At 32.1% G+C, this 18,669-nt stretch overlaps 1 protein-coding gene across 1 annotated transcript; it reads right to left on the reverse strand.

Annotated features, from left to right (window-relative positions):
* Positions 1–10,935: 10,935 nt before the first annotated feature.
* On the reverse strand, positions 10,936–15,763 carry LOC133309710 (aldehyde dehydrogenase family 2 member C4-like). The gene is made up of 9 exons (XM_061510508.1): positions 15,661–15,763; positions 14,101–14,243; positions 12,843–13,226; positions 12,335–12,424; positions 12,055–12,228; positions 11,842–11,979; positions 11,527–11,664; positions 11,364–11,425; positions 10,936–11,266 (listed from the first exon to the last, which is right to left on the reverse strand). The coding sequence occupies exons 1-9, from the start codon at positions 15,761–15,763 to the stop codon at positions 10,993–10,995; spliced, it is 1,506 nt and encodes a 501-aa protein (XP_061366492.1). The 3' UTR covers positions 10,936–10,992.
* Between the last annotated feature and the right edge of the window lie 2,906 nt (positions 15,764–18,669).

An 18,669-nucleotide genomic window follows, 5' to 3' on the forward strand; every position in this document is an offset into this window, starting at 1 on the left:
TTTATTTCAGAAAAAAACATCCGTTGTATATATTATTGAAGTTTATTGTTTCTTGTAGGAAATAAATTTATTATCTACACATATAAAAGTATATAGAGCTCATATGAGAAAAAATAAATAAATTTTATACATTTTTATGTGTATGAAAGAGATAAAATTTTAACATTAACCTCATATTATTGTCACTTGAAAACCTATACACAGTATGCTAATTTCACAATTCATGTTAACGTATTTATTTGAACCATCTAATAGGGACCCAAAAATAATAATAATAATCAAGTTTCGTTCAATAATACTTTCAATGTTATAATCAAAAGACAACATACATAAATTTCATGGTCGCAAGCCTCAATATATTCCGTGACATTTATTTCCCAGAAAAGTGAACTTCAGGAGAAACAAAATTGGAAAAATTCATCCTACTTCATGTTGCTTATTGAAACCCTTTTTTTTTCTTTTTTTCTTGGGCCACATATTAAAAAGAAAAGACTTTACTAGCCACAATTAACTCACAACATACAAGTCAACAACTAAAAACATGAAATTGCACAAATATTAGTGTGAATAAACTACTATTATATGCAATAATGTTCTGAACTGACCTGTCAACACATTCTAGAGAACTTGGGGTTGAATCTTTGGCGGTTGTTGCTTGAGAATCTTGATTGGGTGTGGATCAATTAGTTAAAATTTACATTGAGATTTTAGGTAAAATCGAAAGAGATAAAAAAAATAGTAAAATACAAAATTGTAATGTAAAGAAATAGAAAAAAATTATAAAAATATAAAAACGTTTGAAATATTGGTAAAATTATATTGATAAATCAAAATTTTAACTATCATGGTGTGAATTTCTGTGTTAAAATTTTATATTATCTAGTCATATGAAATTTTTGTATTTATCTTTTTTTTACATGCATTAAATAGGTAAGATCTAATTATCATTAATAAAAATAAATAAATATAAAAATTTCATATAAACAAATCATGTAAAATTTTGGCACAAAAATACAGTTACATAAACATGTGATCAGTTGTGACATCCTAGACAATTCAACTTATATCACTGAGTCAACGAGTCGCCAACCGAGTTTGACACATTTTCGAACTCGCTCTTTCTTTCGTTGAAATTTCGTAGAGACGCCACCACTTTCCTCATTTCGCTCCTTCTTCTCTCTCCGACCTATAAATGCCACTTACCCTTCTTTCGTTTTTTTCAAACACGCATACCCTTTTGAAAATTTTCTCAGCTCCATATTGTTTGTTCAATTTTTCCAGTATTTTCTTGCTTCTCCTTCTGTTTTTTTCTCGGAAAGTATCTTTTTTGGAAATGAGGGCAATGAGGCTTTTCGCTTTACCACTTCTCAGTTTGTTGTTCATGGCAATCTCTCATCTGGGCCAAGCTCAGGATTTGTCTCTTTCTCCAGCACCTGCTCCTAGCAATGATGGTGAGTGAAGAAAGTTACCATTTTTTCTTCTTCTTTTTCAGAATTATTTATATTTTCATTTTTCTTAATTTACGAAGTAATAAATTTCTATTTTTTTAATTCAATCTTGTTTTATTTATCGCAGGTGCTGCAATTGATCAAGGAATTGCTTACTTTCTTATGATGGCGGCGCTGGCAATTACATACATGTTCCATTGATTTATTATTATTATTATTATTATTATTAGTCATATTCTCTTTATTTTTTTGTTTTTTCTCTTAATATTTGTCGAGGAAACTCTAGGATTTTTTTGTACTGTAATTATTATTGATGAAATTCAATATTATTCGGACATTCTCTCAGAGATGTTTTCTTTCAGCTTCCCTGTCTTCTCTTTTGATTTATGCGTGTTAGGTGAACTGCCTTTTCAACGTTCTAGACGCGGTTTTGCTTTTTCTCTCTTAATTTTTTCCTTTTTTATGTACGCAGTGACGTCCACGCAGGAATAAATTTCATATGTTAAACTTCTGATATTATTGAATTATACAAGCAAAAAGATTAGCACAAAATTATTATTATTATTTTTTTTGGAGTTATCTAATCGTATTTATCTTTTTGAGGGAAGTAAGCTCTTTCCGGAATCTCCATAAATTTCGACTCCTTGAATCTGTTTTGAAACTAATCCCAAGTGCGAGACAGGATAAAGATATTTAACTCTTCTCTTTTTTATTATTCAGCTCCGACAGCTACCAGCCTTTGCTACAAAATTATTAAATAATACAAAAAATATATTGGCCAAGCCGAACAAATTTGAATGTTATGGACCCTGAGGATTAATAAAACTAATTATTTATGTATGAGAAAAATATTTATCCTTTAAAATGATACAACTTATATTCTTTCACTCTCACAAAGAGGTGAGAATCGTGAGATCCACACTTTTATTTTTTTTGTCAACTCTCTCTCCTCCTTTATCTATTTCCTTCTCACTCTTAAAATGACATAACTTTACATTCTTTAAAATGACACACACTTCTCTTTTTATGTTTTGGTCAGTTTAGAAATAACACCAATTTTCCTTTTGAGAACCTATTAAGAATGATTTACCACAAACAAGATTAAATGTTTCACAAACAACTATACAAGAACTAAAGACCAAACAACACAAGACAACCGTTTAACTTGGAAAACCGCCTCAATGTGATAGAAATTGGTTTTGGAGTCCGCCCAAATTCTCCACAATCAACAAAGTGAGATTGCAAAGGTTCCAACAACAATTACAATCAACAGGAGCACTAACAAACAACTCACTCAAGTTGTACCAAAAACTCAAGAGACATACATACAAATAGACTTCTGTCCGAAATTAATTTCAACTACCAGAAGTATCAACTCCTAAATCGCAACGGACAGATTAAAGAGCAACAAGAGAGGAACACACTGACGAGTTTAGAGGATAATCCAACGGTTAAGCAAAGAGAAACCCCAATTTAAACTTCACTGCCCAAAACAGAGCACGAATTATGACGCCCTCTGTTTGCGGCTGAACAAATCCCTCTTGAAACCTCCAATCGACAAACTAACCGTTAGATTTGAATTCTAATGAGTGAGCTTGCTAACAAAATTTCAACATGATCCAATGATGAACTTAAGAGAAACCTTCTCTCTAGATCACGACCTATAGTAGAAACATGCACACAAACCACTTCAGTTTAGAATTTTCTAGTGGTTCTACAGACCTCCAACTAGAAAAGCCAATGTTGAATATGAAAAGTGATGAGTTGGGAATGCGCATAAAAAATCCCAGCTTGATCTAATGGTAGATAAAGGAGAGATCGAAGAATGAAGGAGACTACTGTTGAAATTTCTTGTCCAGCGATTTTTCTGAAAAATTTCTCTCTTCCCTCCTTCAACTTTTTTCTCAAAATCTTCAGTTGTTTACACAATGGTTGTTACTAACTTTAGCAAAAGGGAACCCTAGGTATTTTCTTATTGGGCTAGACCATTTGGACTTTTAATGCTAAAGGCCCAACAAATCTCCCCCTTCAGTCCAATCAGGAAGATTACAAACATCAATCATCAAGTGGAATCCATGCCGGCAACAAGCCAACAAAATTCAAAGTTCTCTCTAAGAAGTTCCTTTGTCATCATATCTGAAGCATTGTCATCGATGTTCACTTTCTCAAGCTCCACTTCTTTAGCTTCTAACACATCTCTTATCCAATGATACTTTACATCAATATGTTTGGTTCTTTGATGGCAGGTAGAGTTCTTGGCTAGGTGTATAGCGCTTTGGTTGTCACAAAGTAAGAAATATCTCTTCTAAGTGAAACTAAGTTCTCTTAAAAGCTTCTTTATCCATAGCAACTCTTTACAAGCTTCGGTTGATGCAATGAACTCTGCCTCTGTTATAGAAAGTGCAACGCTCTTTTGTAATCTTGATTGCCAAGAAACTACACCACCTGCAAATATAATCATATACCCGAAGTAGACTTGCAAGTATCCACATGACCTGCCATATCTGAATCTGTATAACCAACAAGCTTCGGCTTGCCACTCCCAAATCTAAGACTCAAATTGCAAGTGCCACAAAGAAACCTTATAATCCACTTAACCGCATTCCACCGCCATTTTGCTGGATTAGTAAGGAACTAGCTAACAACGCCAACTACATGGGCTATGTGTGGTCTGGTGCAAACCATAGCATATATCAAATTTCCCACTGTCAAGGCATATGGCACTCTAGACATGTCTTCCTTCTTCTTATCACTAGAAAGGCTATGTTGAGCACTTAACTTAAAATGGGTAACAAAAGGCATACTAAACACTTTGGCATTGCTCATATTGAATCTATCAAGAACCTTCTTGATGTATTGCTCCTGTGACAAGAACAACATCTTCTCATTTCTGTCTTGATGAATTTGAATGCCAAGAATCTTCTTTGTTGGCCCTGAATCCTTCATAGCAAAGTAATCACTTAACTGCTTCTTCAATGTTACAATTCTAGAAGAATTTCTACCAACAATCAAAATGTCATCAACATAGAGCAACAAAATGATAAAAACATCATCAGAGAGTTTTTGGAAGAATACACAATATTCAGAATTGGTCTTTTGGTAGCCTTGCTGCTCATAACAGACTCAAACTTCTATATTGTTGCCTTGATGCTTCCTTTAAGCCATAAAAACTTTTCTTCACTTTGCAAACATAGTCTTGGAACAACAACAAAAAAATAAAGACAAAAAGAAAAATATACTAATGTTGCACCACAAAAATCAGTTTCCATTGCTGTTCTTCGAAGTGGTTCAACATCACACAAGCTCAAAAATGTATAAATTTATTATTATGAGATGATGCAACAACTTATATTGTTCAACAACCAAAAGAAAAAAAACTGAAGTTGTTGATCCAAATTATGTATATATCTAGTGTTCTGATAATGTATATTTTGTTACACTTATTTATTACTCTTGGTTAATATTTTTAGGATTTATTTGAGTTAAATAAAGGTCTTTTGGGTCAAATTAGAATTATAGATTTTAATTGGGTTTAATTGATTTTCGTTAGAATTTTTCAGATTTACACTACTTTCGTATTTTGGCCATATCTCACTCTACAGATTTGACTCCATTCTTATTATGGTTTGCAGTTAACAGAAGGGGCTACAATCTCTATTTCAGCCACTGAAGCCCAATTCGGACGGAAAGATGGTCGAAACCTGAGCCCAAGATGGACGTGTTTTGCTGCAAATTTATTTTGACGTTTGGACTTGTAAATTAAATTAGAACCCAATGTGTTTAGGGCCCAAGACCATGTTTTAATGTTTTATTTTATTTTGGGTTGGATTTATAGAGCCCGAAGCCCAGTTTGATTAGGGATTAAAAGGGTGAGAGTAGGGACCTTGTCGATCATCTTTCGTTTGAATTGAATTTTACAGTTTTGAAATTAATATAATTTTCATCTTTTTTCTCTCATCTTTTTTTTAATCAACCCAAGGGTTAAGGATTCCATGGTTGAATCCTGATGACCTGCACCTCATTTTGAACCCAATTCGTTTCACTTTCCAACTCGGTTTGACATCGCGCGATTGTTCGCGATTGCGTTCTTGAGAAAGAGATTAACCATTAGATTTAATGGTTAGGTTGATTAACCCAATGAACTCAAGTCGAATGGGTTTATACTTCGTGATTCACGAGTAGACGCGTCGTATTCGACCAAACGCTAGGCGATCGTCTATAGAGGGGTTCCTAAGCGAATGTAGGGACTCCAGTTTGCTTAGGGTCAACCACGATTTGGTAATTATTTGTCCAATGATGGATGTCCTTGGAATCCTAATTCTTGGGTTGGTTGCTTTTAATTTGATTATTCTCCTTTTTTATTTTATTTTTCATTTCCGTTTAAATTGACAATCATATTAAAAATCCCCTATTTTAGTTTTCGTATTTCTTTTGTTTCCGTTTCTCCTTAGTTTCTCTTTTTATTTAGTTTCCATTTTTATTTGATTCCCATTTTCATTTAGTTCTTATTTCATTTAGTTTTTCATTTTCATTTAGTTTGAATTATCACATGGAATGAAGTTTGGTGATGTTTACAAATTTCGAGATGCATTGAAGGAATGGTCTATTACTCGTGGGTTTGAATATACACAGGTGAAAAAGGAAAGAAGCATAGTAAAAGCAATTTGTAAGGTTTCCAAAGAGTGACCGTTCTTAGTACATGCATCAGTGGTTGGTGGAGAGAGCATTTTTCAAATTAAAACATGGAAACCCATCCACACATGTCCTAGGCAAGCTAGAAACAACCTCATTACTTCCAAGTACTTATCAAAAAAATTATTGGAGGATTTCAGATCCAACCCGAAAGAAGAAATGAGTGGATTGAAAAATAGACTAAGTAAAAGTGTTTGATATGATTTAGGGATTCAACGACCATACCAAGCAAGGAAGAAAGCAAAGAAGACTATATTTGGGGATCATGCTCGATAATTTGTAGTTAGTCGTGCATAATCTGAAATTATTCTAAGTACAAACCTGGGAAGCTTTGTTAAGCTACATACTAAACCACAACCTCGAGTGATGATTGTTGGGTTTGTGAAAGAATTGCTCCCAAGATTTCAAAGATTGTATGTGAGTTTTCATGCAATGATATCTGGTTTCACAACAGGTTGTAGGCCAATAATTGGCCTTGATGGTTGTTTTTTGAAGACACGTTTTGGAAGGCATCTTCTAAGTGCTATAGCACACGATGGAAATAATGGCATGTTCCCAATTGTTGTAACTATCTTTGAAGCTGAAATTAAGGACATTTAGAGTTGGTTTTTTACTTCACTTTTGGATGCATTAGATGACATTGTCCTATAGACTTAGTCTTTATGTCAGATATGCAAAATGTTAGTTGAATATAACTTGTACTGTATCTAGTTGCTATTTTAGTTACTATTTTTGCTATTTTAGTTGTTGTATTGGTTAATGGTTTTTTGCTATTTTTACTATTGCTTTGTTTTTTTTTTTTCTATTTTATTTGTTGTTTCTGTTGTTTTGCCATTTTTTTGTTGTTTTATGCTGCTATTTTGTTAGTTCCACATGTTGTTTTGGTGAATTTTTTATTTTTATAAGGAATACTTCAATCATTTGCTGATCTTATTCCTCACATAGGTATTTTCTAAACCACTTACTTGACAACTATACAAAGTAGTTCAAGGGAAAATTATACACAGACTTATTATTGCAAGCTGTATATGCAACAACTAAAAATGATTTTGAGATTGCTATGAAGAAACTGCAGAATGTTGATGGTTGGAAAGCTTATGATTATTTAAAGCGTCTAAAGCCAAACAATTTGTCTCAGTCCCATTTTAGTTTCAAGGCAAAAAATGATTTATTGGTTAACAGCATTAGTGAATCTTTCAATTCACGCATTGTACAAGCAAGTGAATTGCGTATAATTTCAATGATTGATTGGATTCGGAAGAAACAAATGAAAAGTTTGTATGATAGAAAGACTAATATGGAGCAATAGATTGGTCTAATTACACCAAAAATTCAAGAAAGGCTTGAAAAACTAAAAATAATGTCAAGAGATTGTGTTGTCGGTCCTTTTCACAAAATGTAGTTGAAGTTACATGTCGTGAGAAGTCATTCTCTACTGATATTGAAAAAAATGTTGTAGCTGTAGATTGGGGGTTAACATGAATACCTTGCATCCATGGTATTGTAGCAATTTGATAATGGAGAAGGGTGCCCGAAGACTTTGTTGATATTTGTTTCTCAATAGAAACATATTTGAAGGTATATTCAACTCCAGCAAACCAATTACTGACCTTCATGATTATCTTGCCAAGAGTGAATCGACTGTTCTTGCACTTGTTATAAAAAGCCACTTGGTAGACTTAAGATTTTGAGGCGAAGACAAGCTGATGAGCCTGGAAACCCATATAAGAATACAAAAATAAACAAACCTATCAGATGTGGAAATTGTCGTACCAAGGGACATAATGCACGAATATCTAAGGCATTTGTCATTGGCGAAACACCAAGCCAAAGGATGTCTCGAATTCAAAATGAGCAATCACGATAAATATCTCAACCTTCTACGAACAGGCAAAAGGTAATGACTTTTTCCTATTTTATTTCAATTTGTTATCTATGTATTCTTGACTGAATGGTCTCTTGTATTAATAGATGGCTACAAGAGGAGGAAAATATATTGATGCCCCCTTAGCACCTGATGAAGGTTCATTAGTTTGAAGTTTGTTGTTGCTATCCAGATTTTTTTGAAACCCACTTTTTTGGGACAAGAAAGGAGATTTTGGCTTCATTTTGCTCATCATGGAATGTTCAACAATTATATTTCATGTTGGGAGAATTTAAGCTGATGTAGTAGTTTTGATAGGGGTAAGAGACATGTTATCTCTTAGTTAATTTGATGATGTAAAGCACACATTACATGTTTTTCCAATGAAGTTTGTTGTTGGAATGAAATTTCTAATGCAAAAGATCCTTATGCTTGGAATTATAGTAGATATATTATCTATTGCATAATAGTTAATGGAATGGAATTTTTTTAGTGAAAATAAATTCTGACATTTTCACATATATAGGTTGGAAATTTTTTATACAAAAACCCACAACGTTAGTTTCTTCTCTTTCTTTTTAAGGGTAATTTTGGTAAAAAAAATTTAAAATTAACTATGTTAAATTTAGTTATAGATAAAAAATTAAATTAGGAGAGTAAATGATAAAAAAAATTTAAATAGGGATATAAATAGTTAAAAATTTCAAGGTAGAAAATAAATGATTATGAGAAAATTTATTGAGAATTTTTGAAATTTTTCCTATTCTTTTAACTATTTCACTTCTCCCGTATCAGCGGTCAAGGTTCTGAGTTTCTTTTGCCTTTTCAAGTTTTAGTGTGACCTGCCTCTGCTAATTGACTTTGACTACTACGTCTAGAAATCCCAATTTCCCAACGCTTAAAAACGAGGATCCTGTTTTATTTTTTTCTTAATGGTATAATAACTTATAAGTTACGTTATTAATTTTTAGGACTCCTTATTATAACACACACTTTATGCTTTTATTTTCATAAATAAGAAAAATAAAATAAAAAGTGTATTAATTATTTATAAGTCCTTGATAAATGAGAACTGCTTATATACATATTCTTTATATTTTTCACAATAAAAACAAACGTTGTATATATTATTGTCAATTGAAAACTTATACACAATATCTTAATTTCACAATTTACATTAACTTATTCTAATCGAACCGAACTTGTTTAGGATAAAAAGTGTTTGGTTCTTTAAACAAACCAAATCGATTCAGTTCTTCAAAAAAAAAAAAAAAAAAAAAATTCAACTCATGCCACATTCCTATTTCATGACATTTATTTCCTATAAAAGAGAACTTAAAGGGAAACAAAATTGGAAAAATTCATCCTACTTCATGCTGCTTATTGAATCCTTTTTTTTTTTTTCTTGAGCCACATAAGGAAAAAAAAAGACTTTGCTAGCAACAATTAACTCACAATTCAAGTCAACAACTAAAAACATGAATTTGCACAAATATTAGTGTGAATAAACTACAATTCAAATCTGCAATAATATTCTGAACTGACCTGTCAACACATTCTAGAGAACTTGGGGTTGAATCTTTGGCGGTTGTTGCTTGAGAATCTAAACTTGTAAGGCACAAAAATACAGTTACATAAACATGTGACATCCTAGACAATTCAACTTATATCACTGAGTCAACGAGTCGCCAACCGAGTTTGACAGGTCTTCGAACTCGCTCTTTCTTTCGTTGAAATTTCACAGAGACGCCACCACTTTCCTCATTTCGCTCCTTCTTCTCTCTCTCTCACCTATAAATGCCACTTACCCTTCTTTCCTTCTCTTCAAACACACATACCCTTTTGAAAATTTTCTCAGCTTCATATTGTTTGTTCAATTTTTCCAGCATTTTCTTGCTTCTCCTTCATTTTTTTTTTCCCGGAAAGTATCTTTTTTTCGAAATGAGGGCAATGAGGCTTTTCGCTTTACCACTTCTCAGTTTGTTGTTCATGGCAATCTCTCATCTGGGCCAAGCTCAGGATTTGTCTCTTTCTCCAGCACCTGCTCCTAGCAATGATGGTGAGTAAAAAAGTTACCATTTTTTCTTCTTCTTTTTCAGAATTTTTTTTTCTTCCATTTTTCTTAATTTATGAAGTAATAAATTTCTATTTTTTTAATTCAATCTTGTTTTATTTATCGCAGGTGCTGCAATTGATCAAGGAATTGCTTACTTTCTTATGGTGGTGGCGCTGGCAGTTACATACATGTTCCATTGATTTATTATTATTATTATTATTATGAGATTAGTCATATTCTTTTTTTATTTTTTTGTTTTTTCTCTTCATATTTGTCGAGGAAATTCTAGGATTTTTTTGTAATGTAATTATTATTGATGAAATTCAATATTATTCGGACATTCTCTCGGAGATGTTTTCTTTCATCTTCCCTCTCTTCTCCTTTGATGTATGCGTGTTAGGTGAAATACCTTTTTAACGTTCTAGACGCGGTTTTGCTTTTTCTCTCTTAATTTTTCCCTTTTTAATGGACGCAGTGACGTTCACGCTGGAATAAATTTCTTATGTTAACTTTTTATATTATAAAATTAAAAAAATTATATTTAATGATTATAATTTATTAAGTTACAATTATATAAAAAAAAATTAGTACAAAAATATTAAATATACAATAAATATATTGGTCAAGCCGTACGAATTTGAATGTTATGGACTCTGAGGATTAATAAATCAGTTATTTATATATTGGTCAAGTAAGCATCCCATCATGAAAAAAGAAAATTATCCTAATGTTGCACCACAAAAATCAGTTTCCATTGCTCTTCTTCGATGTGGTTCAACTTTACACAAGCTCAAAAGTGTACAAACTTATTTTATTACCGAGAAAATGCTAAAACTTACATTGTTTAGCATCCAAAAGAAAGAAAAAAACTGAAGTTGTTGATCCAAATGATGTATATATTTAGTGTTCCCAAGAACCCGGAGCTGAAAGTTTCAAAGCCAAGGAGAATTGTAAATAGGTGTTGCAACAGATTTAACTTGAAGATACTTGTGAAGTGCTTCCAATCCATAATCTCTTCCAAATCCACTCATCTTATAACCCCCAAAAGGACAATCAATATCAAAGGCAAAGTAGCAGTTGATCCAAATGATGCCTGCACGGATGGACCTTGAGACAGTGTTGGCAATATCTAAGTTCTTGGTCACAATCCCTGCTGCTAGGCCATATCTAGTGTTGTTGGCTTTCTTAATTGCTTCCTCAATGGTCCTGTTGTACATATACCATACTTAATTCAACATTCAGGTGCACAATGACAAACATTTTTTGTATTAAGACAGTGAAATAGAATATAAGATGGACTTACTTAAACTTAGAAAGTGCCATCACAGGTCCAAATATTTCATCTTGTGCTATTAGCATGTCCTCCTAAATGGATTTTTCAAAAAGAAGAAAAAAAAAAGTCATGTTAATTGTCCAGTTATGATAAAGACATCCAATTTCATGTTTCTTGTAGAGTTGAAACACACCTTAACATTGGAGAAAATAGTAGGTTCAATGTAATACCCCTTGTTGCTCACTGGCTTACCCCCAGTCAACAGTGTGGCTCCTTCACTCTTTCCATGCTCAATATAGGATAGAATTTTATCAAATTGTGCCTTACTAGTCTGCAGCAGAAAATCAATGTGAAGAGGAGAATTATGTTAACATTTTTCTTTCTCTGCAAGCAGCTCCATGAAGATTGAAATATAATATGATAAGAGGGTTACTACTAGTAAAGGTACATCACTTAAATTCTAGTGTGAACATAGTTGTGATCTTGTGCCAATTTAAAGTATCCTTACTTGGGGTCCTTGTTGAACTTTAGGATCAAAAGGGTCACCCACTACCCATGTTTTTGCCTTCTCTACCACCTTCTTCTCAAATTCATCATAAATCTCTTCCTGGACATAAACTCTGGAAAATGCAACACAGATTTCTCCCTGAAAATCACAATACTGAAGGTATAAGTCTTTGTTCTTTCTTACATTACAAGGTTTCCTTAAAAGAAACCATACCTTGTTGTGTAGGATGCCAAAGAGAGCAAGTTCAGCAGCTTTGTCTACATCAGCATCATCAAAAATTAAGAGTGGAGACTTGCCTCCTAATTCTAGTGAAACAGTTTTCAAATTGCTCAAGGCTGCGGCCTGCATTATTTTACGACCTGTTTCTGTTGAACCTGTAAAACTGACCTGTAACATAACATAATCAAAGCAAAACTTAATAGCTGGTATCAAATGCAATGCATATTGAACTTATTCAATCAATGCTATATAGAACATTTGACACTTAAATTACCGCATCAATGTCCATATGTGAGCTTATTGCAGCCCCAGCAGTTGAGCCAAATCCGGGTACTACATTGATCACTCCATCTGGGATACCAGCCTTGATGTAAAGGATAAACAAGAAAAACCTAGTCAACTTAGTCTTATCACACGTGTTTGGTAACCCAGTTGTTAACATGAAAATCGTTACCAGAGTAACATATTGTGTAGGAATTCAATTGGTATAAGACTAGTAAGTAGTAAAAATCATTTCATACATTAAAAATGCAAGCAACACACACTTCACACTTTTTTCAATATACACTTTATTAATGAATTTTATGTATGCCTTACTATGTAGAAAGTGTATCTAAGTGATTTAGTGAAAGCTACATGAAACAAGCTAGCCCAATAACACACATATTAGAGCTTCTAATATTCCAAACATAAAGATAACAAGGTACATCACATACTAATGTTCATAAATGAATTAAGGAACTATGTTTGATAAGAAACTCGACCAATTTGATTAACCATACCAGCTTGGCAAGATGAGCATAAAAGAGTGCTGAGAGAGATGTTTGCTCAGAAGGCTTGAGGACCATGGTGCATCCAGCAGCCAAGGCAGGGCTAACCTTGGCAAAGAACATGACTGTAGGGAAATTCCAAGGTATAATGTGTCCAACAACACCAATGGGTTCCATTAATGTATACAAGTGCAGGTCCCTAGATGTTTTGAACACTTCACCATGAATTTTATCAGCAGCACCAGCATAGTAACGAAGGATATTTGCTGCTTCAGGAACATCCACAGCCTTACACCAACTATATAGTTTTCCCCCATCAATGGTATCCAATGATGCTATTTCTTCTACGTTCTCTTCAATTAGCTCTGCCCACTTCATCATAATCTTTGCTCTCCCCTATCAAACATCACATGACCACAGCAAATTAGTATATGTTTCTCACTACTAGAGAACATTGCCTCTGTTGTCTAATGTGTAAAATTTTTGAGACTTTACCTTAATGTATAAAAAAAGTTACAAATTCAATTCAAAAGTTATAAACTCAATCTATATTTTTTATTATCTTATGGACATATAATTTTTCAATTAATCTTATGACTTTTTTATATGACTATGTAAGGTTTAAGATAAAATATATAACCTATGAAATTCACAACTCTGATTTTTTGCTATTGACAAGTGTTGGGTATGGCTCATACTTCGCATGCTGATAAGGGTTCTTGTTGTCAGGGTCAGCAAAAAAACAATTGAAATCCTGTAAAGGCTAGGTACTGTTGTGAGTCCCTGATTTATTGTAATTTTTCTTTTTTTTAGTAATTTGGACTTTGACCCATGAATAGCTGCAGTTAGGGTTTTTTAATCATATTTATATTCTCTTTGTAAACCGAGTGACTTGTAACGAGTGGCGGTGAGGTGAATATAGTACAAACAAACTGAATGTAGCATTGGGTAAACCACGATAAATCATTGTGTCAATTCTCTCTCTTTCTCTTTTCATTTGAAATTTGTGTGTGATTGTCGATTTCTAACAATGAGTGCATAATTGTTTAAGGGTTTTATGAGTATAATGTTACATAACTTAAGAAAACTTTCCTACACACAATTAAGAGGTGGGGTCCACATATTTTTTTTTTTTTTTCTCTTTCATTATTTCACTTTCTCTCTACTGAGTGCAGGAAAAATTTCTTACATCATGCAACATTATACTCATTGAACCCATTGTTTAATCAATTATAAATGAAATTGAAGATAGGTGAAGATGTGAACTTACAGCACCCGTCATGCGTGGCCATGGACCAGAATCGAATGCCTGACGTGCGAACCTCACAGCAATATCAACATCTTCTTTGGTAGCCTCTGCTATTTCCGTAATCACTTCCTCTGTTCTTGGATCCACAGTCTCAAAAGTTTTCCCTTTTTTTTTTTTCAAAATTCCAAAATGCGTATATAAGTTTATCAAACAATTAAATTTTAATATATATAGCCCTAGTCTATGATTTGGCAAGTTTACAAGCAAAATATAAAAAAAAAAAAGTATATTATGGTGCTAAAGTATAGTTTTGATATTTGATCTCTCTTTATAATGTATAAATTTTCTTCAAATAAGAAATTAAGACTAATGAAATGTTTAATATTTTAAACTCTGAAAGAAATAAAATCAAATAGATTAATTAATGTGTAGTAATGTGATAATTTTAAATTTGTTATTAGCAAAAGACTAATTTTAAATTTCTAGAAATAAAATAAAGAATAAACTAACAATTTAATATGCATTAATATAATTCGCCTTTAATTCACGTCAACTGGATGGCTTACTATTACTATTCTTATTAAGCCAACCCTCCCCAGGTGGTGCGGCTTTAGGAGGATATGGATATGTCATTACTCATGATCTTTCCCAACTTTGTAATATTTTGTTTTTTCATGTTTTTCTTTCTATATTCATTTGTGATTCTTACAAAATAATTAAATTTTCACATAATTCAATTACTTATTGGAGAGTTTTGTACAAATGATATAATCTTTACTATTATACAAGGTTTATCCATACAAAATTAAAAGAAAGTAAATAAAATAAATAATTTACAATGGTACGTGATGAGTTGACTCATTTCTTAAAAGATAGTCGAAAATATCGACTCATCTCAATTTATAGTGGGTTAATTCATTTTAAAAAATATTATTTTATGAATTTTATAGTATTATTTAATTTCATTTTGCATTCTTGTTATTTTTTTTTCAATCTCAAGTTTAAATGTATATTAATATTTAATTTAATAATCTTTAGATACATATTTTTGCCTTTATATATAGATAATATTTATCATAAATAAAATCTTTTTTTCTTTATCTTTTATAGAGGAATACAAAAGTAAACTTTTTAAATATTACAAAATCTTAACATAGACAAATAAAACATTACTTAATACTTAAAAAAAATAACCCGAGGAGCTAACTCACCCTATTACAAGACCAGTTCAAGTAAATTAGTCAATTGAAAATCTCAACTCAACCTCTCATTTGTGCAGGTTAAATAGTACCCTTTAAATAAAGTTGGACTATACCCTCTCCCATGTTAATAAAAGTTTTCCATATTGTGTGTGATTACATATTGAACTCCCATTTCTGGAGTAAAGATCTTTTTCTATGTCAGGTACGTTTCTCTTATTCATATTGGGTTCTATGTAGATATTTTGTCTCCTATTTTATTTGAACCAGGAAACAATGCAAAAAAAGAAAAGAAAAAGTATATATATAAATATTATAAAGGGATGAAACATTTACTAGTGCAATAGAATAGAGGTAAAATGATCAGGAAACTAATTAAAACCTGAAACTGAATCCACAAATTCTCCATTGATGAAAAGCTTCGTGAACTTAATTGTTGGAATCTTGACAAAGGAGTCTATTTGACCATTGCTGAGATTTGCCATCTCTATCTACTTTTCTGTGTATAATTCGAGGTAGGGAGTGTAGTTGGCCTTGTAGTAGAAGTGTTATTTATATGGAGCACTGAAAAGGCACATGCATTTATATAACTCATGAGTTTGCATAATGTTTATAGTTAGTTATAGAGGTGGCTTGGTGGTTCAGTAAAGAGGATCATACTTGGTAGGTGACTGGAATATGTGGACAAATATCAATATCGAAAACAGTTTTCTTAGTTCTTGGCCGCCCTTAGGATATGGGACTTTTCTTCTTCTTCTTCTTTCCCTTTTTTTTTTTTTTTTTTTTTTTTTTTTTTTTTTTCTCTTTTTCATTTTCCACTTTGCATGCCAAAATAGAGTCAGAATTTGTGGGCAATACAAAGAATGGTGCACAACCAAAACAAGAAAAACGAAAGTAGAAGGAAATTGTGGATCACATTTATGGTGAGTCAATAATTTTATGAGAAAAATGTGTGTCATTTTAAAGGAGGTAAAGTTGTGTCATTTTCAGTAAGAAAAAAGGGTAGACAAAAAAAATAAAAATAAAGGTGTGGTTCTTATCTCTTTGTGAGAGTTAAAATATACAAGTTGTATCATTTAAAAGAACAAACAATCTTGCCTTATTTTATTTTTATTTTATTTACCAAATTACCAATTATATGTAAGAGTTCTTAATCCAATTCTCATTTTGTCATTAATTAGCATGGTTTTTCTTTTTAAAAGGAACTCTATGAAGTAGTGTGGTATGGAAAAGTAGATAGGTAGTTGAATGCAAGTAAAACAAAGTCCAGCTAAATTTCAACCTTATGGATATTCATACTACTAATTATTTATATTATTAATCCACTATCACTCTAATTATATCTTACCTCATCAAATAATTCACTAAAAGAAGTCATTCATTAACATTTCTGTTAATACACAATTGAGTCAATATTTTCCGTTAAAAGCATTATAGCACACACTGTCATTTATATATTCAAGATTAAGTAAAATAATTGCCATCAATTCAGATATTAGGTATTATTTGTTAAAAATATTAGGACAGCACGAAACACAATATATATAGATTTTATCTTATGTTTGATGTATTTTAAAATTAAAATAAAACGCGACATAATGTTAAAAATTAATATATTTTGATAGTTGATTTGGAATAAAATATAAGCCCACGTTTAAAACTTTCACCTTGAAGAAAGGATTTTAGGCCACAAAAGTGTCGTGTGCTTCAGATATGTTACTTCTGCAACTCCTCTGCAAACTGATCTCAAATCACCAATACAAGGACCAATTGAAATATCTTGCTACCTCATCACTTGCAAACAACTTGCATAGGTATCCCTCAAAGCTACTCACCCCTCTATTATAAATATAAGTGCCCTAAACATAAAGCATGCATCTTTTTTTACATTAATATGTTGGGTGGTGTTCCTCTGTTAATGATGAAGTGCACCTTATTAAAAAGGGAAAAATTCATCAATATTTCCGTGGTTTGCTTCAGAATCACCTATGTTCCTGTGTTTTTTTTATCACATATGTCCCTGTGCTTTGTAAAAAATAAAAAATCACATGGGCATATGTGATAAAAAACATACCCTTTTGCAAACCACAGGGCATATGAGATAAAAAAAATCACAGAGGCATAGGTGATTCTGAAGCAAACCACAAGAACATTGGTGAATTTTTCCCTATTAAAAATGGTGCATGGCTCAAGGCTGTCCACCTCAACTACCTTATCATTACAAAGATTCTAGAAGAATGTGGAGAGTTTCCCTCTCCCTTGTATAAACTCCATGAGATCATTTGTATGTTGGGGTTGGATTGTTAGAGAGTTTTTCTCGGCACCTCTGCGGAGAAGTCTGAGTATTAGACTTCTTTAGGGAAGTTTAAGTGTACCACCATTTGTTGATGAAGTTTGATCATTTATAACCTATTATTTTCATAGTGGAAGTTTAATTTTGGACTGTATCTCGTGATTTTTACTTCTTCACATTGAATGAGATTTTTCACGTTAAAATTGAACTGTGTTTCTCTCTCTCTCTCTCTCTTTTGCATTTTTCGTTTACTGCTGTGTTGGCCGATCTGGTGACTTAGGCGTCTCTTATTGTGCCGAGTTTGACGTCCAACTTAAACGTTTCTACACCGAGTTGAGGGAACCCAGTTCCCAACAGAATAAACCTGCTTGCACAAAATATGATTTGAGCTTGAGTGTCTTGCATGTGCATCCTCACCTTATTTCAGGGAAGACCAATGGATTAAAATTATATCAAATCACTTCTGTGGAGAAAAATCATCATAGTTAGCCAAGTAAAATTGGTTTTGATCAGTAGTGTTTGATAGACATTTTAAAACAGAACAAAAGATAACATATGAGTTCTATTTTATGCTTGATGAATTTTAAAAACAAAAACATGAGATTAAAAGTGCTATATTTAATGTTATCTTTAATTCCACCACAGAAAATAGAAGAGAACAAAATATTTTGTTTTACTCGATAATCAATACCTAAAATTTGAAGCTAAATTTATGTTATCTTTATCAAACCTTGTTTGTTTTTGGCATAGATAATTTGAAGCTAAATTTCCTAACTGGAAACAGGGGAGTTTTAAACCCTGTGCATCACCTAATGGGAAGTACCCATTGCATCATTTGTGCTAGTGTCTGTTGTGTTATTATAAACCTTTCTCGTTCAAAAGTCACGTATTATGATGAAAAAAAAACTTCTACCAATTGAGCAAGGTGATCTACAGCTTGCTCAATTGGTTAATATAGACTTAACTTTCTAACTCTATTCGTAATAACATATTTATCATTCAAAATAATATATATATATATATATATATATATATATATATATATGGTAAATATTTCTACAGCCACTTTTTTTTTTTTTTTGATAACATTCTGCAGCC

Source organism: Gastrolobium bilobum, unplaced genomic scaffold, assembly GCF_033153095.1.
Source record: "Gastrolobium bilobum isolate Gb01-03AN ecotype WA unplaced genomic scaffold, APGP_CSIRO_Gbil_v1 utg12305, whole genome shotgun sequence".
NCBI lineage: Eukaryota > Viridiplantae > Streptophyta > Magnoliopsida > Fabales > Fabaceae > Gastrolobium > Gastrolobium bilobum.